At 63.4% G+C, this 22,112-nt stretch overlaps 2 protein-coding genes across 5 annotated transcripts; both read left to right on the top strand.

Annotated features, from left to right (window-relative positions):
* The first annotated feature begins 6 nt into the window (after positions 1-6).
* On the top strand, positions 7-10,784 carry PPP1R3F (protein phosphatase 1 regulatory subunit 3F). The gene is made up of 4 exons (XM_008175743.4): positions 7-835; positions 8,392-8,447; positions 8,580-8,635; positions 8,988-10,784. Exons 1-4 carry the CDS (start codon positions 387-389, stop codon positions 9,771-9,773), a joined length of 1,347 nt encoding a protein of 448 aa, XP_008173965.2. The 5' UTR covers positions 7-386; the 3' UTR covers positions 9,774-10,784.
* A 1,405-nt stretch (positions 10,785-12,189) lies between these two features.
* GPR173 (G protein-coupled receptor 173) lies at positions 12,190-19,514 on the top strand. Of its 4 annotated transcripts, none has more exons than XR_010593372.1 (3): positions 12,190-12,927; positions 15,665-18,003; positions 18,172-19,514. XR_010593372.1 is itself a non-coding variant. In XM_005282346.5 (2 exons), the coding sequence occupies exon 2, from the start codon at positions 15,711-15,713 to the stop codon at positions 16,821-16,823; it is 1,113 nt and encodes a 370-aa protein (XP_005282403.1). In that variant the 5' UTR covers positions 12,190-12,927; positions 15,665-15,710; the 3' UTR covers positions 16,824-19,514. The 4 variants fall into 4 exon arrangements, 1 of the variants encoding a protein (XP_005282403.1); XR_010593371.1 differs by having other exon boundaries at positions 15,665-18,087; positions 18,258-19,514; XR_010593370.1 differs by having other exon boundaries at positions 15,665-18,087.
* The last annotated feature ends 2,598 nt before the right edge of the window (positions 19,515-22,112 follow it).

Raw genomic sequence — 22,112 nt, 5'->3', positions numbered from 1 at the left:
GCCAGGAACCATTCTCCCAGCATGACGTGGGGCACAGCGAAGAGCCACTCTCCCAGCATGACGTGGGGCACGGCGAAGAGCCACTCTCCCAGCATGCCGTGGGGCCGGGCCAGGAACCGTTCTCCCAGCATGCCCTGGGGCACGGCCAGGAGCCGCTCTCCCAGCATGCAGCGGGCGCGCGCCGGGTGCTGTTCGCCGATGCCCTGGGCTTGCCCTTGACCCGCCTGCGGCACTACCAGCCCTGGCCGCCCCCCTCGCCCGAGTCGCCCCCCGAGGTGCTGCCCCCTGCCGGCCAGCCGCCCCTCGCCCCCTACCTCCTGCCCGCCTTCGTGCTGCCCCCGGCGGGGCAGGGCGAGCCGGAGCGGCTGGTGCGGCTGCGCCGGACCATGGTGGAGCTGGAGGAGGTGCTGGCGCCGGGGCCGGGCGAGCCGTGGCTGCTGCGGGGCACCGTGCGGGTGCTGAACGTGGCCTATCGCAAAGCCGTCCATGTGCGGGCCAGCCGGGACCGCTGGCGCACCTACCGCGACCACCCCGCCCGCTACGTGCCGGGGGGCTCGCCCGACGGGGGGCTGAGCGACCGCTTCACCTTCAGCCTGCCCTTCGGCCCCGGCCAGCAGGAGGAGCAGGGCGAGGAAGAGGAGGAGGGGGATGAAGCCCGGCTGGATTTCGTGATCCGGTACCAGACCGATGAGGGCGTCTACTGGGCCAATAACCAGGGCAAGAACTACAGCGTGGTGATGAAGGGCCGGGCGCCCCCCCGGGCGCCCCCCAGTACCGCCGGCCAGGACGGCGCCGGGCGGCAGCTGAAGAGTTGCATGAGGCCGGAGAGGATGAGGTAAAATCCCACCTTCCTCCCGGGACCCCAAAACCGTCCAGCAGAACCCCCCCCCGAGAACCGCCAACCTCCCCGGGAACCGCCAATTCCCCCGATCCCCATGACTCTGAGCCTCCAATCCCCCAGATCTATGACTCTCAGCCCCCCAATTCCCCCGGTCCCCGTGACTCTGAGCCCCCGATCCCCCAGATCTGTGACTTTCAACCCCCCAATTCCCCCCAATTCCCCTGATCCCCGTGACTCTGAGCCCCCAGTCTTCCAGATCTGTGACTCTCAACCCCCCAATTCCCCTCATCCCTGTGACTCTGAGCCCCCGATCCCCCAGATCTGACTCTCAACCCCCCAATTCCCCCGATACCCGTGACTCTGAGCCCCCAATCCCCCAGATCTGTGACTCTCAGCCCCCCAATTCCCCCATCCCCGTGACTCTAAGCCCCCCAATCCCCCAGATCTATGACTCTCAACCCCCCAATTCCCCCGATCCCTGTGACTCTGAGCCCCCAATCCCCCAGATCTATGACTCTCAACCCCCCAATTCCCCCGATCCCCGTGACTCTGAGCCCCCAATCCCCCAGATCTATGACTCTCAGCCCCCCAATTCCCCCGATCCCTGTGACTCTGAGCCCCCAATCCCCCAGATCTATGACTCTCAGTCCCCCAATTCCCCCGATCCCTGTGACTCTGAGCCCCCAATCCCCCAGATCTATGACTCTCAACCCCCCAATTCCCCCGGTCCCCGTGACTCTGAGCCCCCGATCCCCCAGATCTATGACTCTCAACCCCCCAATTCCCCCGGTCCCCGTGACTCTGAGCCCCCGATCCCCCAGATCTATGACTCTCAACCCCCCAATTCCCCCCAATTCCCCTGATCCCCGTGACTCTGAGCCCCCAATCCCCCAGATCTGTGACTCTCAGATCCCCAATTCCCCCGGTCCCCGTAACTCTGAGCCCCCAATCCCCCAGATCTATGACTCTCAGCCCCCCAATTCCCCCGATCCCCGTTACTCTGAGCCCCCAATCCCCCAGATCTATGACTCTCAGTCCCCCAATTCCCCCCAATTCCCCTGATCCCCGTGACTCTGAGCCCCCAATCTCCCAGATCTGTGACTCTTAACCCCCCAATTCCCCTGATCCCCATTACTCTGAGCCCCTCAATCCCCCGATCCCTGTGATTCTGAGCCCCCCAAATCCCTGTGACTCTGAGCCCCCCGAATCCTCCAATCCCCATGACTCTGGGCCCCCCCCATCCCTCCAGTTTATTGGGGGCACAGAGCCTATGGTAGAGCAGCCCAGACACTGCTCTGAATTATATGGGGCGGGTTATATGGGGAGGGACCCTGCTGGGATGGTCCCTGCCCCACAGGGCACAGCGTGTCGGGGGGAGATGTTGGTGGTCTCGTGGTGTCGCTGTGGACAGAGGATCAGCAAGTGGGAGGGCAAGGCTTCATTTGGGCAGGGTGGGGTAGCATTGTTGGTCTGTGCAAGCGTCCACACTTGTGTAAAGTGAGTGTGCATTGCTCCCAGATCAGGTGCAAGCATTAGCACTGGTGCAAAGCAAGTTTGCAATGCTCCCAATCCAGAATTCACCCTGCTCCCTTGTGCTATCATCTGCACTAGTGAAAAGTGAGCGTGAAACGCTCCCAAATCACAATGCCCTCCTCTCTCATGCACTAGTGCAAAGCCAGTGTGCGATGCCCCCAAAGCAGGTGCATGCGTTAGCACTTGTGCAAAGTGACTGTGAAAGGTGCCCAGGTCAGCATTCACCCTGTTGCACTGTGTGTCTTCGTACTAGTGCAAGGCAAGTGTGCAATGCTCCCAAACCAGAATTCATGACGCGGTCTCGATGATGGGCTTTCACGCCTGCTTTTCACTAGTGTACATGCTGCCACGAGCGGCCCCATGCAGGCTGTCGGGGCAGATCTGCCGGTGGTTCTAGGAGGGCAGAGACCAGCTGGGGGATTAAAGCCCAACGCCGGGCGAGGAGAAAGGCAGTTCAGGTGAACCCCCCCCACCCCTCAGCTGCCAGCGGGCGAGTTCGGCGTAGTGAAAAACAAGCTGTGGGGGAAATGGGGCAGCGCCGTCACATATTATTTCTAAAGAACCAGACCGAGGGCTGCGGAGAGAAGGTGAAATCACGTCGTCGGGGTGTTTTCTCTGAAACTCGGGTAGAAAAAGTGGTTTCCAAAAGAGGCAGGAAACAGAGCTAATAATGAGCCGAGCGGGGAGTGAAAAGTCTTGCGGTCGGCTGATTTTGGCGGAGATCTCATTAAAGTGGGTAGATAGGTGGATAAAAGGGCCCAATATGGGCGTTTGTGCACCAGAATCTAGGGCGGGATCTGGGCGGCGCCCGGCGGGACGAGGCCGTGACCTGGGTTGGGGTCTGCGGGGCACCCGGCGCGATGGGGCCCCGATCTCGGCAGGGGTCTGGGGGGCGCCCAGCGCAACGGGGCCCTGATCTCGGCCGAGGGGGGACGGGGCCCCGGTCTCGGCCGGCGTCTGGGTCCCGGGTATAAATACATCTCGTGTTTTATTAGCTTCACCTCCATCCCTGGGTTCGGCTCCTGGCTCGTTACCCTCATGCACGTCAAGTATCCGGGGAGCCGGGTTAGTCTCTGTCCACGAAACAACGGGGAGTCCGGTGGCACCTCACCGACTAACACAGGGGTCCCCAACGCGGTGCCCGCGGGCGCCACGACCCCCGGGGGGCATCTCTATGCGCCCGCCCACTGACAAGGGAGCGTCCCGCCACCAAGGAGCTTCTCGGCGGCATGGCGGCGGCTAGTCGGATTTGGGACAGCTGCAGGTATTATCCTGACACCTGACGAGAGGGGACTTAGCTCACCCTAACGAGGGCTAATTAACAGGCCGTTGGGCGACTGCTGCTCTAGGTTCTCAGGGGGACGAAGACCCGTGTCCAAGGCCTTGTTCTGCCTTAGTTTCCCCATCTGTACGGGGCTGGGGACAGGAAATGAAGATGAGCTGCGTGAGGTACGAGGCGGGGGTTGTAATCCCCCCCCATGTCTCTGGTGTGGGTGAGGGGCATCCGGGTGTCCAGTGATTAGAGCGGGGGCGGGGGAGGGCTCGGAGCCAGGACTCCTGGGTTCCTTCTGCTGCTGGGCTTGGGATGGCTGAAATGTTTCTTCTCCGCTAAGACGTGAGCATCAAAGGAAGTTTCTTTTTCCACGGGCCCCTCCCACCGCGACTGACTCTGTCTACAGCCCTGCACAGCCAGACAGGCGTTCGCACAGCCAGACACACAGGCGGCACGTTCAGCTTTCCCCCCCGCCTGCCCTTCTTGCTCCCAGCCTCTGAGGCTGAGGACCCCTCTGCAACCAGGGGTGACTCTGGATTGACCCTGGGGGCTGAGATCAGAATCCTGCTCTGCCCCCATTACAGCTGGGGATGACTCCGGATTGATCCCGGGGGGCTGAGCTCAGAACCCAGCCCTGACCCCTCTGCAATCAGGGGTGACTCCAGATTGGCGGGACCCGGTGTCACGGAGTATTGGGGAACTCAGGGCCCTGCACCCCCGGCTTCCTGCGATTCACCATGACTCTCAGCCAGCCAGTAAAGCAGAAGGTTTATTTGGATGACAGGAATACAGTCCAAGACAGGTCTTGCAGGCACAGACAACAGGACCCCCTCAGTTAAGTCCAGCTTGGGGTCCCAGGGCATTCCAGCCCACCCCCTTGGGGGGTCAGAGCCATCTCTGCCTTCCAGCCATCTCTCCAGCCCGCTTCCAGCACTCTGCCTTCAGCGACCCCTCCCACAGCCTTTGTTCAGTTTCCCGGGCCAAGGTGTCACCTGGCCTCTAACCCCTTCCTGGGTTCTCATGTTACACACTCAGGTATTCGCCTTCGGGCAGACTCCCATCCCGCAATGCAGACTATCCCAGCCACACTCCCCTGTCAGCATTCACAGACCACAGTAAGAACAGGCCCAGTTCGTCACATCTCCCCCCTTCGAGACCGAACTGAGCAGGGTCACTTTAGCCAGTGACCCGGGGAAGCTCGAACCTACCCCCGTTCCCATGGATGCCCCCGCATCCCTCCCATTCCTTGGTGAGAATTACACCAGGCCTCTCCAGTTTCACGCCCCCCCTTAGGTCGGGGGTGCTTGATGGCCCTCGCAGTTCGCATGTGGGAAGGTTTATGCGGCCTGTGCCCTTTTCCCACCCCCATACCTCTGGGGTTCCAACTGGGCTGTGGTCTCTACCCAGTCAACCCTCTGTGGGTTCGGTCTGCTCAGTCTGTCCCTGAGCCTGGGGCACTGGGCCCGTATGTGGCCTTTTTGGCCACAGTGGTAGCAGCCCATGTCCCATGGGTCCCCTTGAGTGGGTCGGATGGTCCTGACGCCGGATGTTCCCCTTTGATGGGGTTTTTCTGTATTTTCCCACGGGGAGGTCCCATGGTGACTCTCTCTCTGCGTTGTGGTGGGACTGTTCCTTTGGGACTCCTCCCTTTTATCTCCTGACCGGCTCTTTACAAACTCATCGGCCAGCCGGCCTGCATGTCGCGGGTTCTCTGGCTTTCTGTCCACCAACCACAGCCTCAGGTCGGATGGGCACCGCTCATACAGTTGCTCCAGTACCAGCAGTTTGACCAGGTCCTCCTTCGTCTGGGCCCCATCAGCCCACTTGCTGGCGTATCTTTCCATGCGGACGGCTAGTTGCAGATATGAGATCTCAGGGGTTTTATCCTGACTCCGGAACCTTTCCCGGTACATCTCAGGAGTCAGCCCAAACTCACGTAGCAGGGCCTTTTTGAATAGTTCGTAGTCCCCTTTCTCTGCCTCTCCCAGTTGGCGGTACAATGCCACGGCTTTGGGGTCCAGTAAGGGGGTAAGGACCCGGAGTCTGTCCGCGGGATCAACCCGGTGCAGCTCGCAGGCCATCTCAAAGGCCTCCAGGAAGTCATCCATGTCCTCCCCCTCCTTGTGTGGGGCCAGGATGCACTTATCAAAGCTCTGTGCAGGCCTGGGTCCCCCCTCACTCACCGCAGCCGGGGGTTCGCTGCCCTTCAATCTCGCCAGTTCCAGGTCATGCTGACGCTGTCTCTCATTCTCCTGTCTCTGTCTCTCATTCTCCTCCCGTTCATGCTGACGCTGTCTCTGTTGTTCACGATCCTCCAGCTCTCTCAGTTTTAGCTCTTTCTCCCATTCCAGCCAATTCCGCTCCACGGATGCCAAACGTCGCCGGGAGGATCCTCTGCTAGCCGGGGGGGTCACGGCGCCTTTGGTATTTGCTGGGCTCCTCCCCACCCTTCCCCTAGGCATAGGAAGGAGGGGTCTCGGGAAGCCCTCAGCAGCCGGCTGACCACTCCCAGCTGGGACAGACACTGGTGCCTGCGCTGCATTTGCCAGGCTGCTTCCCTGAGACACAGGGATCAGTTCATTCGCGCGATCTTCCGCCTCCAGCCGGGCAATGAGCTGTTCTTTGGTGAGCCTCCCAATGCGCAGCCGCCTCTGCTTGCACAGCTCCACCAGGTCGCTCTTAAGCCGCTTGGCATACATCTTCCTGCTGGCCACTCACCGGCCTGTGTGCTCACAGCTCCCCACAGTTCCCAGGGGGACCCCTAGTGTGCCAGCCCTTCTCAAGGTCACCACCTCCCTGCCAGGGTCGAGCTGCAGACTCCTCCGCCCCTGGGACCACTCGCTGCGATCCCCCCGGGGGACCCTGTTACTGCAAAAGTCCTTCTCGCTGGTCACACACTCCCAGGGGTAATAACCGTCTCTCTCCCACTCTTCAGCACGCCTGGTCCCCGTCAATCCCCCTTCGTTTTACTGCTCCCCAGTCACTTACTGCAGGAAGCGCCGTCCACGGGGTGCAGTAGATCCCACCTCTGCCACCAGTTGTCACGGAGTGTGGGGGAACTCAGGGCCCTGCACCCCCGGCTTCCTGCGATTCACCATGACTCTCAGCCAGCCAGTAAAGCAGAAGGTTTATTTGGATGACAGGAATACAGTCCAAGACAGGTCTTGCAGGCACAGACAACAGGGCCCCCCTCAGTTAGGTCCAGCTTGGGGTCCCAGGGCATCCCAGCCCACCCCCCTTTGGGGGGTCAGAGCCATCTCTGCCTCCCAGCCATCTCTCCAGCCCGCTTCCAGCCCTCTGCCTTCAGCGACCCCTCCCACCGCCTTTGTTCAGTTTCCCGGGCCAAGGTGTCACCTGGCCTCCAACCCCTTCCTGGGTTCTCATGTTACACACTCAGGTATTCGCCTTCGGGCAGACTCCCAAACCCATCCCCCAATGCAGACTATCCTAGCCACACTCCCCTGTCAGCATTCACAGCCCACAGTAAGAACAGGCCCAGTTCGTCACACCCGGTGCCGAGTTCAGGACCCAGCATTGAGCGCGGTGCAATCTGGAGTGACTCCGGATTGGCGGGACCCGGTGCTCAGCTAAGGACCCAGTGCTGAGCGCGGTGCAATCAGGGGTGACTCCAGATTGGTGGGACCCGGTGCCGAGTTCAGGACCCAGCATTGAGCGCGGTGCAATCTGGAGTGACTCCGGATTGGCGGGACCCGGTGCCGAGCTCAGGGCCCCGTGCTGAGTGTGGTGCAATCTGGGGTAACTCCGGATTGGCGGGACCCGGTGCCGAGCTCAGGACCCAGCACTGAGCGCGGTGCAATCGGGGTGACTCCGGATTGATCCCGGGGGAGCCGAGCTCAGGACCCAGTGCTGAGCGCGGTGCAATCAGGGGTGATTCCGGATTGGTGGGACCCAGTGCCGAGCTCAGGACCCAGCACTGAATGCGGTGCAATCAGGGTGACTCCGGATTGGCGGGACCCGGTGCCGAGCTCAGGACCCAGCGCTGAGCGCGGTGCAATCAGGGTGACTCCGGATTGATCCCGGGGGGCCGAGCTCAGGACCCAGCGCTGAGCGCGGTGCAATCAGGAGTGACTCCGGATTGATCCCGGGGGGGCCGAGCTCAGGACCCAGCTCTGAGCGGGGTGCAATCAGGGGTGACTCCGGATTGGCGGGACCCGGTGCCGAGCTCAGGACCCAGCACTGAGCGGGGTGCAATCAGGGGTGACTCCGGATTGGCGGGACCCGGTGCCGAGCTCAGGGCGTGGGCCGCGTGCGAGAGCTGTCATGCAAAGCTGTGGCTTGGCACTTTCACGGTCCCGCCCCCTCGCAGCCCCAGATCTCAGGCCCGGGCTCCCAGACGGTGACTCGCAGGGAAGGGGAAAACCCAGGAACACGCCCAAAATAGCTGCAGGGTTTTACTGGCGTGGAGCCGCCGACCCGGATCAGGCCCCGTCGCGTCGGGCGCTGCACAGAGACACCGTCCCGGTCCCAGAGAGTTTTCAGTCTAAACAAACGAAGGGAAACTGAGGCATTAAAGCTCAGCTGGGCACGTGTGGTCGAGCTGGAATGGAACCAGGGAGCCCTGGCTAATACCCTGCCCACTAAGGCTGGGGGCCCGGACACCTGGGTTCTCTCCCTGGCTCTAGGAGGGGGGCTGGGGGCCCGGACACCTGGGTTCTCATGAGACCCTTTGCAAGGTGCCACCCCCCAACCCTGGGCAGTGACTGGATCCCTTCTCCCCTCACAGGCCCTGCGAGGAAGAGCTAAGCGATGAAGACATACCAAACCCTGCCCGTGAGGAAGGTATGTGCTGCGAGCTTCCCCCCAGCAGTGCCTCCAGCCGGGGTCACCCCCAGCGCTGCGAGCTTCCCCCTAGCAGTGCTGGGCTGGTTGAGGGGCGCACTAGTGTGGCTGACCCCATCTCTCTCTCTCCAGAAGGGAGCCCGGAAAGGGAGACGCAAAGAGAATCGCCCTCAGCTTCCACGGGACAGGTAAGAACTGGCGGCAGCAGGGTGGGGTGGGGAGAGAGGCCCCTGCCCAGCCCCCCAGCGCCCCCCAGCACCCGGCCCTGCCTGCCTGCCAGGGGAGACCACCCCCCACTCAGCCCCTTGCCCGCCCCCCAGCGCCGGCCCTGCCTGCCAGACCGGGGCCCCTGTCTCCACAGGTGCGAGGGTCAGCCCCTACTCCAGAGATCTCCCAATCTCACTCACAAAGGCCGGCTCGGGCCCCGCTTCTCACAGGTGGGGAAACTGAGGCACGGCTGGGCCACAATCGCCCCCCCACCCCAGAGCTTCAGGGAGATCCTGCCTCTCCAGCCCTCATCCTTCCCTTGCCCCGCTGCAGGTCCCGGAGCTGCAGGTCCCCCCCACGTCCCTGGAGACGGAGCTGCCTGCCAGGGAACTCCTGGTGCCCTTGGCTGAGTCCCCTGGGGGCGGCCGTGGGCCCGAGGCCGGCTCTCTGGGGCCGGGGGCCTCGTTCTCGGAGGCTGGCCTGGCAGAGCAGGCTGGGCTCTGGCGGGCGGAGGAGGAGGCCGTGGACTCGGAGCTGGAGCAGCTGTATCTCTCCCACCTCAGCCGGCTGCGGGCGGAGGAGCTGGGGGGCGCCGGGGGGCGGCCGGGGGGCACGGAGGCGGCCGGCTCCCCCCCGGCCTGGCTGCCCGCCCTGCGCCTGAGCGTGTTGAGCGACCGGGACCTGGTGGTCGGCTGGGCCGGGCCGGAGCGGGCACTGAATAGCTCCCTGGCCCAGGAGATCACCCTGCGCTATGCCAGCCCGGCCGCCCGGCTCAGCCCGCCTGCCTGCCCGGGGCGGGACAGCCCCCCGGCGCTGCTGGAGGCCGGGCTCCGGGGAGCCGGCCCAGGCGGGGCCCTGCGGCTGCTGGCGCCGGCTGCCGTGGTGGTGCCGGCACGGACAGCAGCCCCGGCGGGGCGGAGCCGGGGGGGCTGGGGAGGGCCGGGGGTGCCCCGGGAAGGGGCGCCCGGCTGCCCCACGCGGCTGGGACAGGCCCTGACCCGTTCCCTGTTCGTTCTGGGCCTCGTGGTCATCCTGCCCGTGGTCCTCAGCGGCTGCCTGCCAGCCGCGGCCGTCACCCTGTATGTGGTTCTCACGTGGCGCCAGCCCCCCCTGCTCTAGCCCCCTCCACCCCAGAGCCAGGGAGAGAACCCAGGCGTCCTGGCTCCCAGCCCCCCCTGCTCTAACCCCACCCCTTGGGTCCCACGCCAGAGGCCACGTGCCTCTGAAGACCTTACATCGGTTCATTGTCCTGCTTTGCTTCTCCAGCCCACAACCCTTCCACCCCCCACCCCATGGCTCTGTATTTATTTTGTACCGGGGAGTGTGTGTGTGTGGGGGGTCAATTCGTGCCGCCCCAGCGTGGTGCAAAGCGGGTCGTTTGCAGCGTGATGTGTCGGTCCAGCCGCCGGAGGGGCTGGCGATCGTCCGGCTGATTCGCCGTGCGACGAGGTCCCACAGCACCTCAGAGCCGCCCAGCTACACACTCCGCCGCCGCATGGCCCAGGAAATGTCGCTGTGGGAGTGGGGGGGGTGTGCCTCAGTTTCCCCACGCGGGGAAGCCGTGGGAGGCTCTCGGAGTGATGAAGAACAGCCAGACTCGGAGCTGAGTCCGGATTGAGGCCGGGTGGAGATGAGAGAGGAATCGGGCCCAGATCCTGTTGCAGTCGGGAGTTACTCCAGATTAAGTGAAATCATCATCCAGCCCTGACCCCATTGCAGTCGGGGGTGACTCCGGATTGACTCCAGATTAAGTGAGCTCTGAATCCAGCCCTGACCCCATTGCAGTCGGGGGTGACTCCGGATTGACTCCAGATTAAGTGAGCTCTGAATCCAGCCCTGACCCCATTGCAGTCGGGGGTGACTCCGGATTGACTCTGAATTAACTGAGATGGGAAGTCAGCCCTGCCCCTGTTGCAGGTGAGGGGGATCCAGGGCCGGAAAACCTGCTTTGGAGCGAGAGGCAAGACGCTTGAACCAGACGGAGACGGTTGGGGGGGCCATGAGCCTCGGCTCCACGTACCGCCCCGCGGGGGGGGGGGGGGGCAGAAATCTGATCACAGACGCGTGGGGGCTTGAAGGGGGTGAAATGCGTCCACACAGCTGATGGAAACGCTAAATAAAAATGATCCCGGCCACAGCCCTGGTGTTGGTTCCTGGGGGACTCACGGCGCTGGGGGAGGAGGACGGGGTCCGGCTGTGGGGGGGAAGGTGACGGGTCTGGAGGCGGGATGGGCCCAATTCCAGGTGGGGGCCACTGCCCCCCAGAGGGGACAGGACCCTGCCCCATTCGCAGCCCCTCCGAACCAGCCAGTCCCCGCCCTGGGGCTGATGGGAGCCAGTGCCCCCCAGAGGGGACAGGCCCCTGCCCCATTCGCAGCCCCCCGAACCAGCCAGCCAGTCCCTGCCCTGGGGCTGGTGGGAGCCGGCGCCCCCCAGAGGGGACAGGCCCCTGCCCCATTCCCCGCCCCCCTGAGCCAGCCAGTCCGTGCCCTGGGGCTGGTGGGAACCGGCGCCCCCCAGAGGGGACAGGCCCCTGCCCCATTCCCTGCCCCCCTGAGCCAGCCAGTCCCTGCCCTGGGGCCGGGTGGGAGCCGGCGCCCCCCAGAGGGGACAGGCCCCTGCCCCACTCCCCACCCCCCTGAGCCAGCCAGTCCCTGCCCTGGGGCCGGTGGGAGCCGGCGCCCCCCAGAGGGGACAGGCCCCAGACCCCATTCCCTGCCCCCCCGAACCAGCCAGTCCCTGCCCTGGGGCCGGTGGGAGCCGGCGCCCCCCAGAGGGGACAGGCCCCTGCCCCATTCCCCGCCCCCCTGAGCTGCCAGTCCCTGCCCTGGGGCCAATGGGAGCCGGCGCCCCCCAGAGGGGACAGGCCCCTGCCCCATTCCCCGCCCCCCTGAGCCAGCCAGTCCCTGCCCTGGGGCTGGTGGGAGCCGGCGCCCCCCAGAGGGGACAGGCCCCAGACCCCATTCCCCGCCCCCCTGAGCTGCCAGTCCCTGCCCTGGGGCTGGTGGGAGCCGGCGCCCCCCAGAGGGGACAGGCCCCAGACCCCATTCCCCGCCCCCCTGAGCCAGCCAGGCCCTGCCCTGGGGCCGGGTGGGAGCCGGCGCCCCCCAGAGGGGACAGGCCCCTGCCCCATTCCCTGCCCCCCTGAGCCAGCCAGTCCCTGCCCTGGGGCCAATGGGAGCCGGCGCCCCCCAGAGGGGACAGGCCCCAGACCCCATTCCCTGCCCCCCTGAGCCAGCCAGTCCCTGCCCTGGGGCCGGTGGGAGCCGGCGCCCCCCAGAGGGGACAGGCCCTGCCCCACTCTCCTGCCCCGGGGATTGGGGGCGCTTCGAGGACAGGGGGCTGCGGTCCCCATCAGATTGGCGCAGTTGCTTTGTATATGTCCCGTATCCCTTCGTGTCGGGGGGTCAGCAGCGCTGGGGAGAGAACCCAGGAGTCCTGGCTCCCAGCCCCCGCCCCCGGTCCTGATGTTGCGTTGCTGCCCGAATCCCCCCTCCCCCCCTCGGCTCCGGCTCCGCCCCCCACGTCCCTCTGCCCCCCAGGCCCCCTCCCCCCGCCGCACCTTCCGGTGGACGCTGAACAAGATGGTCGGATCCCGGGCGCCTCCCGGCTCCTTTGTGGGGACCGGAGCCTGACCCCCCGCCCGCCTGCGGGCTCATCGGGGGGCGAGGCCGGACCCCCCCCTTCCCGGCTAGAATCCGGCGTGACTCCGGAGCCGCACCCTGCATTACCCCCCCCCCCGGATCGAACCGGGATCCTGGGGATGGAGCAAGGCGGCGGCGGGGGGCTGCCCGGGCCAAGCCGGCGCCCCGGGGCCCGTCCCGACCTGGATTTACCCCTCTGGATCTAACCGGGGGGGATCCGGATTCCCACTGGGGAGCGAGCCGATCCGGATGGCAATTGGATCGATCTGCTGGAGGAGGCGGCTGTGCTGAAGAGGGCAGATTCGGAGTCACTCCGGATTGATCGGGGGCAGGGGATCCGCTGGAGGAGAGACCTGGCCCCTTGGATGTTGTCGAGGCCCCGATCCGGGTAGCTTGGGGATCCGCGGGGAGCCCTCGGCGCCGGGCTCTGGAGGCGGCCGAAGCGGGGGGGCAGCGCTCCCGGCCCCCCACGCACCCCCCCGAGCCCTGTCCGGCCGGCATGGGGGGCGGCCCGGCGGAGGGACCCCCCGCTCCCCGCAGGGCCTGAGCGCCGGGGCGGGGGACGCGCCCCCACCGAGCGGGGAAGGATTTGGGGGTCTCGCCTCACGTCGGGGAGCAGCGGAACGGAGGTGAGCTGGGGCTGGCTGGGGGGGCCCCTGCATCGGCCCCCCCGGCCCTGCCCCCCCATACAACCCACCGGCCCCCCCATATACACCCCCCTGGCCCCCCACCTGTATACATCCCTCCAGTCCCCCACCAATATACACCCCCCCCGGCCCCCACCAATATACACCACCATCACCCCCCCCCCACCAGTATACACCCCCTACCCATATACACCCCTCTGGGCCCCCACTCATCCCATCATTCCTCACCCCATATACACCCCCTCCATCTCCCCCTCCCTGGCCCTCCATCCCCCCCCCCGTTACACACACACCTTCCTCTGCTGCCCCCTCCAGCCCCCGTCCCTCCATCCCCCCTTTGTCATCCCTACACCCCAACTGACAGGTGCAGAGACCTGACAACATGCCCTAGGAGTGGCCGGGGGGGGGGGGGGTGTCATTCAGGGCCTGGGGAGTGTGTGTGTGTGTGTGTGTGTGTGTGTATACATCCATGTATATATGTTTCCACTTTGTGTGTCTGTGTATTGTATGGCTGTCTTGTGTGTGTATATATATATTGTGTATATGTGTGTGTGTGTATATACAGTGTGTGTGTATTATGTGTGTGCAGTGTTTGTGTTTATAGCGCGTGTGTGTGTGTGTAGCGGGTGTATACACACATGTACGTTACCACTTTGTGTGTGTGTATTGTGTGTGTATGTAACATGTCTAGTGTGTGTGTAGGTTTGTGTGTGGATTGTGTGTATGTAACATGTCTAGTGTGTGTATGTGTGTATTGTGTGTGTAACATGCATAGTGTGTGTTTGTGTGCAGATTGTATGTATGTAACATCTAGTGTGTGTACGTGTGTGTGTAGCATGTATAGTGTGTGTGTAGGTTTGTGTGTAGATTGTGTGTATGTAACGTGTCTAGTGTGTGTGTAGCATGTGTGTACACACGTACATGTTTCCACTTTGCGTGTCTGCATGTGTCGTTCTACTTTGCGGGTGTGTTTCCGGGGTGTGTGCACGTTTCTCTCTCCCCTCGGCGTGTGGCCGTGCACTGGGGGGGCCTTGTGCAAATCCCCCCCCATTATAAGCCCCCAACCTGCCAGACCCCACCCCCCCACTGAGCCTGCATCTCTGCCCCCAGCTGGGACAGGACAGTGGGGGAGGGGGACTTCGGGGGGGGTATTTTGGCCAGGCCCCCACCCAGCAGGCCCTGAGTTGATGCTCACAGTAGATCTGGAGTTGGGGGGAGGGGCGCTCAGGGGTGACTCCACTGGCCTCATTCTCTTCTCTCTTCCCCTGGGGCAATCAGGAGTGACTCCAGTTTGACTCCAGTTTAAGAGCGGAATCGGGTCCCGGCTCAGCTCCACGGACCACCTGCTTCCCCAGGTGGTTGGGGGGGGGTGAGTGTGACAGAGCCTGGGTGTGGCTCTGTGTGTGTTTGTGTGTGAGCACACGCGTGTGCAAAGGACCCTTTCAAAGCGCCTGGGGTGAGCAAAAGCAGCCAGAAAGCTTCAGCCCTCAACGCGCACGCGGGGGCAGCCGAGTGTGAGCGGGACCGAGGCGCGAGGGTGTGAACACGGCAGGGGCCCAGCGGGGTGGGGGGCGTGTGCCAGGCTCAGTCTGCAGGAGGGGGAGTGTGTCGCTGTGAGTGGGACTCGGGGCGTGGGCGTGTGTGTGTCAGCCTCAGCATGAGTGTGCGTGTCTGGGCGGCTGTGAGGACGAGCGTATGTCAGTGCGAGCGTGTGCGCATGTTGTGAGTGGACACGGGACTGTGTGATTGTAGTTCAGTGCATGTGTGCGTGAGTGCGGCTGTGACACTGACACCGACTGTGCCTGGGTGTGAGTGTGTCAGTGCAGCTGTGAGGACGACTGTGCGTGTCAGTGTCATGGTGGCTGTGAGGATGGGTGTACACGAGCGTGTCCATGTTGGTGCGGTTGTGAAGACGACTGTGCGTGTCAGTGTCAGGGTGGCTGAGAGGACGGGTGTACACGAGTGTGTCAGGGTGGTTTTGAGGACGACTGTGCGTGTGCGTGTCAGCGTCAGGGTGGCTGTGAGGACGGATGTACACAAGCGTGTCAGTGTCGGTGCGGATGTGAGGACGGGTGTACACAAGCGTGTCCATGTTGGTGCGGCTGTGAGGACGACTGTGTGTTCCATGTTGGTGCGGTTGTGATGACGACTGTGCGTGTGCGTGTCAGTGTCAGGGTGGCTGAGAGGACGGGTGTACACGAGCATGTCAGGGTGGTTTTGAGGACGACTGTGCGTGTGCGTGTCAGTGTCAGGGTGGCTGTGAGGACGGGTGTACACGAGCGTGTCCATGTCGGTGCGGCTGTGAGGATGACTGTGCGTGTTAGCGTCAGGGTGGCTGTGAGGACAGGTGTACACGAGCATGTCAGTGTCTGTGCGGCTGTGAGGACGACTGTGCGTGTCAGTGTGGCTGTGAGGACGGGTGTACACGAGCGTGTCCGTGACTGTGAGGACGACTGTGCCCTGCCCTCCAGGGGGCACCGGCCCCCATCCAGCCCCAGGGTGGGGAGTGGGAGATGGGACCCCATGAGCCCCAGACGAGGTGGGTGATGGGATCAAGGGGTCTGCGCTCACCAGCCCCACCCCCAACCGGGCCAGGCCGGGGGGCACCAGGCATCACCCCACTGCCCCGTAGCCTGGCTTGGACCCCACGCGCCAGGCTTGGGGGGTCCCACGCGGCAGGGCCAGCCCCCGCCCCAACGATCCCTTCTCTCCCCTGCAGAGGCCCCGGGGCCATGGGCCGTCCCCGCTAGCCCCGGCGGCCGGCGATGGCAAACGCCAGCGAGGCGGACGAGCCGGGCCCGCCGGGCCCCCCGGCGGCCTCCAACTACGCCAAGCTGCTGCTGCTGGGGTTGATCATCTGCGTGAGCTTGGCGGGGAACCTGGCCCTGGCGCTGCTGGTGCTGAAGGAGCGGGGGCTGCACCGGGCCCCCTACTACTTCCTGCTGGACCTGTGCCTGGCCGACGCCGTGCGGGCGGCCGTCTGCTTCCCCTTCGTCCTGGTCTCCATCCGCCACGGCTCGGCCTGGACCCACAGCCCGCTCAGCTGCAAGGTGGTGGCCTTCCTGGCCGTCCTCTTCTGCTTCCACGCCGCCTTCCTCCTCTTCTGCATCAGCGTCACCCGGTACATGGCCGTGGCCCACCACCGCTTCTACGCCAAGCGCATGACCCTGTGGACGTGCGTGGCCGTCATCTGCATGGTGTGGACCCTCTCGGTGGCCATGGCCTTCCCGCCCGTCTTCGACGTGGGCACCTACAAGTTCATCCGGGAGGAGGACCAGTGCATCTTCGAGCATCGCTACTTCAAGGCCAACGACACGCTGGGCTTCATGCTCATGTTGGCCGTGCTGGTGGGGGCCACCCACGCCGTCTACGGCAAGCTGCTCTGCTTCGAGTACCGCCACCGCAAGATGAAGCCGGTGCAGATGGTGCCGGCCATCAGCCAGAACTGGACGTTCCACGGGCCGGGGGCCACCGGCCAGGCGGCCGCCAACTGGATCGCCGGCTTCGGCCGGGGCCCCATGCCGCCCACGCTGCTGGGCGTCCGGCAGAACGGCCACGCCGCCAACCGCCGCCTGCTGGGCATGGAGGAGTTCAAGGCCGAGAAGCGGCTGGGGAAGATGTTCTACGTCATCACCGTCCTCTTCCTCCTGCTCTGGTCGCCCTACATCGTGGCCTGCTACTGGCGGGTCTTCGTCAAGGCCTGCAGCATCCCCCACCGCTACCTGGCCACCGCCGTCTGGATGAGCTTCGCCCAGGCCGCCGTCAACCCCATCGTCTGCTTCCTGCTCAATAAGGAGCTCAAGAAGGGGCTGGCGGCCCACGTGCCCTGCCGCAGGACAGAGCCCCCCCTGCCCCGGGAGCCGTACTGCGTCATGTGAGGGGGGGGCGCTGGATACGTCACGCCGGGGGTGTCCCCGAAGGGTCAGGGCCGGGGGAGAGGGTTCGAGGAGCTGGGTGCGTCAGGGCAGGTCGGGAGTCTGGACATCCAGAGTCAATCCAGAGTCACCCCCTGACTGCAGTGGGGTCGGGGCCGGATTCTGATCTCAGTTAATCCGGAGTCAATCCAGAGTCACCCCCTGACTGCAGTGGGGTCGGGGCCGGATTCTGATCTCAGTCAATCCAGAGTCACCCCCTGACTGCAGTGGGGTCGGGGCTGGATTCTGATCTCAGTTAATCCAGAGTCAATCCAGAGTCACCCCCTGACTGCAGTGGGGTTGGGGCCGGATTCTGATCTCAGTCAATCCAGAGTCACCCCCTAACTGCAGTGAGGTCGGCGCTGGATTCTGATCTCAGTTAATCCAGAGTCAATCCAGAGTCACCCCCTGACTTCAGCGGACTTACTCCAGATGGGGTGGGTTATTCTGGATTCACACCCAGGTACCTAAAATGGGGAATTTGCTGTGTCTCGTGCAGGGATGAGTGAATGGGGTGGGGCTGGAGGGAGAACCCGGGGAAGGGGGATGGAGAAGGGAGGATGGGGAGAGCAGGAGAGGGAGTCCAGCCCACCAACGCCCACCCCCTGCCTCGGCTGGGTGATTTAGCAACCTGTCAGTCAGTAACCAGGGACTTGCCCCCCTGTTTCCATGGCAACAGCCAATGGGAGCCCAACAGACCATGTCATCCTGGAACAATGCAACGAGGAAACTGGGGGGCGGGGTATGATCCATCCTCCCCCTGAAATCCCTGGCGGCTCCGGCGGGAGGGAAACGGGGCGGCTGCGATGGCCGCGTGTTCTGGGGAAAGGGGCCAGTGGCTGCAGACAGCGGCAGGATCACAGGCGGCCGTGCCAGGGTGACAGGCAGTGATATTAACACACACAACGCTAGAGTACCCTGCGCCGATGCTCGGGTACTGTGCACAGGAACAGGCAGCGGTGCTGGAGTAACAGGCGGAGTAACACACAACACTAGAGTACCCTGCGCCGATGCTCGGGTACCGTGCACAGGAACAGGCAGCGGTGCTGGAGTAACAGGCGGAGTAACACACACAACGCTAGAGTACCCTGCGCCGACGCTCAGGTACCGTGCACAGGAACAGGCAGCGGTGCTGGAGTAACAGGTGGAGTAACACATAACGCTAGAGTACCCTGCGCCGACGCTCAGGTACCGTGCACAGGAACAGGCAGCGGTGCTGGAGTAACAGGTGGAGTAACACATAACGCTAGAGTACCCTGCGCCGATGCTCGGGTACCGCGCACAGGAACAGGCAGCGGTGCTGGAGTAACAGGCGGAGTAACACACACAACGCTAGAGTACCCTGCGCCAACGCTCAGGTACCGTGCACAGGAACAGGCAGCGGTGCTGGAGTAACAGGCGGAGTAACACACACACCACTAGAGTACCCTGCGCCGATGCTCGGGTACCGTGCACAGGAACAGGCAGCGGTGCTGGAGTAACAGGCGGAGTAACACACACAACGCTAGAGTACCCTGCGCCAACGCTCAGGTACCGTGCACAGGAACAGGCAGCGGTGCTGGAGTAACAGGCGGAGTAACACACACAACGCTAGAGTACCCTGCGCTGACGCTCAGGTACCGTGCACAGGAACAGGCAGTGGTGCTGGAGTAACAGGCGGAGTAACACACACAACGCTAGAGTACCCTGCGCCGACGCTCAGGTACCGTGCACAGGAACAGGCAGCGGTGCTGGAGTAACAGGCGGAGTAACACACACACCGCTAGAGTACCCTGCGCCGATGCTCGGGTACCGCGCACAGGAACAGGCAGCGGTGCTGGAGTAACAGGCGGAGTAACACACACAACGCTAGAGTACCCTGCGCCAACGCTCAGGTACCGTGCACAGGAACAGGCAGCGGTGCTGGAGTAACAGGCGGAGTAACACACACACCGCTAGAGTACCCTGCGCCGATGCTCGGGTACCGTGCACAGGAACAGGCAGCGGTGCTGGAGTAACAGGCGGAGTAACACACACAACGCTAGAGTACCCTGCGCCAACGCTCAGGTACCGTGCACAGGAACAGGCAGCGGTGCTGGAGTAACAGGCGGAGTAACACACACAACGCTAGAGTACCCTGCGCCGACGCTCAGGTACCGTGCACAGGAACAGGCAGCGGTGCTGGAGTAACAGGCGGAGTAACACACACAACGCTAGAGTACCCTGCGCCGACGCTCAGGTACCGTGCACAGGAACAGGCAGCGGTGCTGGAGTAACAGGCGGAGTAACACACACACTGCTAGAGTACCCTGCGCCGATGCTCGGGTACCGTGCACAGGAACAGGCAGCGGTGCTGGAGTAACAGGCGGAGTAACACACACACTGCTAGAGTACCCTGCGCCGATGCTCGGGTACCGTGCACAGGAACAGGCAGCGGTGCTGGAGTAACAGGCGGAGTAACATAACGCTAGAGTACCCTGCGCCGACGCTCGGGTACCGTGCACAGGGAACGGCAGCGGTGCTGGAGTAACAGGCGGAGTAACATAACGCTAGAGTACCCTGCGCCGACGCTCGGGTACCGTGCACAAGAACAGGCAGCGGTGCTGGAGTAACAGGTGGAGTAACATAACGCTAGAGTACCCTGCGCCGACGCTCGGGTACCGTGCACAAGAACAGGCAGCGGTGCTGGAGTAACAGGTGGAGTAACATAACGCTAGAGTACCCTGCAGGAACACAGCTGCATGCAAGAGTAGATGGGAGAAGAACAGGTACACAGGGGACTGTCTCCCTTTCCCAGCCCCTTTGCTCCTCCCCAGAGCTGTTTGCATTCCCGCAGGGACAGACTCCGGAGGGCAAAGGGATTTGGGGCGGGATGTTACGGGGCCGAGCCCTGATCCCTGGCTCCTGGCCAGACGCACCCTGCAGGCAGCAGGGAAGTGACTCCAGATTGATACCCACAGAAATGAGATCAGAATCCGTCTCTGGGACCGCCGGCGGCTGGGATGGGGAAGGGAGGACCTAGCACCGGGAGCCAGGACTCCTGGGTTCCATCCCCGGCTCTGGGAGGGGAGTGGGGCTGGTGGTTAGAACAGGGGGGGCTGGGAGCCAGGACTCCTGGGTTCTCTCCCCCGGCTCTGGATGGGAAGTGGGGTCTGGTGGGTTAGACCCAGGGGGGCTGGGAGCCAGGACTCCTGGGTTCTCTCCCCCGGCTCTGGACGGGAAGTGGGGTCTGGTGGGTTAGACCCAGGGGGCTGGGAGCCAGGACTCCTGAAATAGGTGAGTGAAGGGTGGTGGGGGGGTTTCCAGCTGGGCCCCGGCCCAACAACGGATCCGACCGGGCTCAGAACTCTCCACTCGCTGGTTTTGTTCGGAGTTTTTTGGGGGGTGGGGGATTTTTTTGGCAGAAAAAAAAATTGAAGAAAAAGACGTGGAAAAAAAATCAATGTTTTTGTACAAAAATACCCCTCCCCGATAATTTCGGGGCTTGGGGGGAGGGGAGGGCACGAGATGGCGACAGGACGTCCGGACAGAGACCCTGGGGGGGGGGCAGCCGCTCTGTCGGGGGAGGGAGAGCATTGGGCTGGGGCGGGGGTGGCAGTGTGGGGGTTCGCTCAGATCTTTGGTTCTTGTCCAGCCCCTCCCCCCTTTTTCGGGGTGCCGGGGGGCACGGACTGTTCTCGTTTATTTTCTTTTTGATATAAAAACTGATGGAATTAAACTAACTGACCAAACAGTGTTTTCTTCGAGCCAGGGGAACGCAGGGCCCGTCTCCCGGAGTGCCCGGACACCTGGGTTCTTTCCTTGGCTCCAGGAGGGGAATGGGGGCTGGTGGGTTAGAGCAGGGGGGCTGGGAGCCAGGACTCCTGGGTTCTCTCGCCGGCTCTGGGAAGGGAGTGGGGGCTGGTGGGTTAGAGAAGGGGGGCTGGGAGTCAGGACTCCTGGGTTCTCTCCCCGGCTCTGGGAGGGGAGTGGGGTCCGGTGGTTAGAGCAGGGGGGGCTGGGAGCCAGGACTCCTGGGTTCAATCCCTGATTCTTGCCATCAGTCACTATTGGCCGTTGTGGAAGAAATCCCTTCTCTGCCTTTTCCCCCCTGCAAGCTGGGTCGGGCGAGCGCAGTTTGAATGCAGACCCCGGCTATGCCAGCCTCGGCCTCTCCCAGCTCAGGGGCGCTGGTGCGCCCGGGGCAGAGTTCGGGCCAGGAAGCAGCTGGCTCCCCTGGCATCTGAACCGAAACCTCCATCTGTGCTTTGGTTTCCTGCTTTCGGGGCCGACCCTGCCCCCGAAATTTCGATTCAAAGGTCACAGATTTCTCTTTCTTCGAAAACAGCTAGCATGATAAGATCTGGGGCATGGGGTGAGGGGGAGACATGCAGCCACGTCTGGGATGGAGCAGCCACACAGGGACGCCTCGCCTGGCACTGAGATGCAGCCACCTCTGGGGTGGGACAACTGGGGAACAGCCACACATAACGCTGCATGGTGCTGGCTTGCCTGGTGCTGAGATGCAGCCACCTGTGGGGTGGGCTGGCTGGGGAGCAGTTTGGGACAGGAAGTGAAGCTGATGCCTGTTTCTGAGTGCAACTGGAGTGGAAATTTCGAGCTGAAGAATGGGTGCCTCCGAGCTGGGATTCGGCCCGGACGCCGGGGTTCAATCCCTCAATTTTAGGGGGGGAAAAGCCAGGCTGGGGGAAAAGCCAGGCTAGGGGAGAGCGCCCCTTGCAGAGCCCCCCCGCTGTAGGGCCCCCTTTCTATCCCTTTGTAAATGTCTCTCCCGAGATTCAGGGTCACAGTGCCACACAGTGGTGACTCAGCAATGCAGCAGCCCCCTCCCCTCCCCAATTGTATTTCCTCTTTGCTGGATTATAGGGTCCGGCTGGAAAAGCCCCCCCCCCTGCAATCTACTGCCCCTCAAGTGGGGCAGGGGAGGCAGTATCTTTTGCTCCCCTCTAGGCTGTTCTTTATGAGGCCGACGGCTATTTGCAGCACGACTAATATTTGCTTTGCCATGTGCAATGCACAATGCACTATTGTTTGCAGTGCATTCTCACGTGCAAGGCACCATTATTCACGGGGGCCCCATTATTGGCAGGGCTCTATTGTTTGCAGTGCATTACTACGTGTAATGCATTACTACGTGTAATGCACTATTGCACACAATGCCTTGTATGCACTGCACTCTCGTGTGCAATGCACCATTATCCGCGGGGCTCTATAGTTTGCAGGGCATTGTATTGTGCAATGCACTCTCGTTTGCAATGTACCAGTCTGTGCAGG

The sequence above is a fragment of the Chrysemys picta genome, chromosome 17, assembly GCF_011386835.1.
Source record: "Chrysemys picta bellii isolate R12L10 chromosome 17, ASM1138683v2, whole genome shotgun sequence".
Taxonomy (NCBI): Eukaryota; Metazoa; Chordata; order Testudines; family Emydidae; genus Chrysemys; species Chrysemys picta.
The sequence above is the reverse complement of the archived record's forward strand: the minus strand, read 5'-3'. Positions and strand labels throughout refer to the sequence as shown.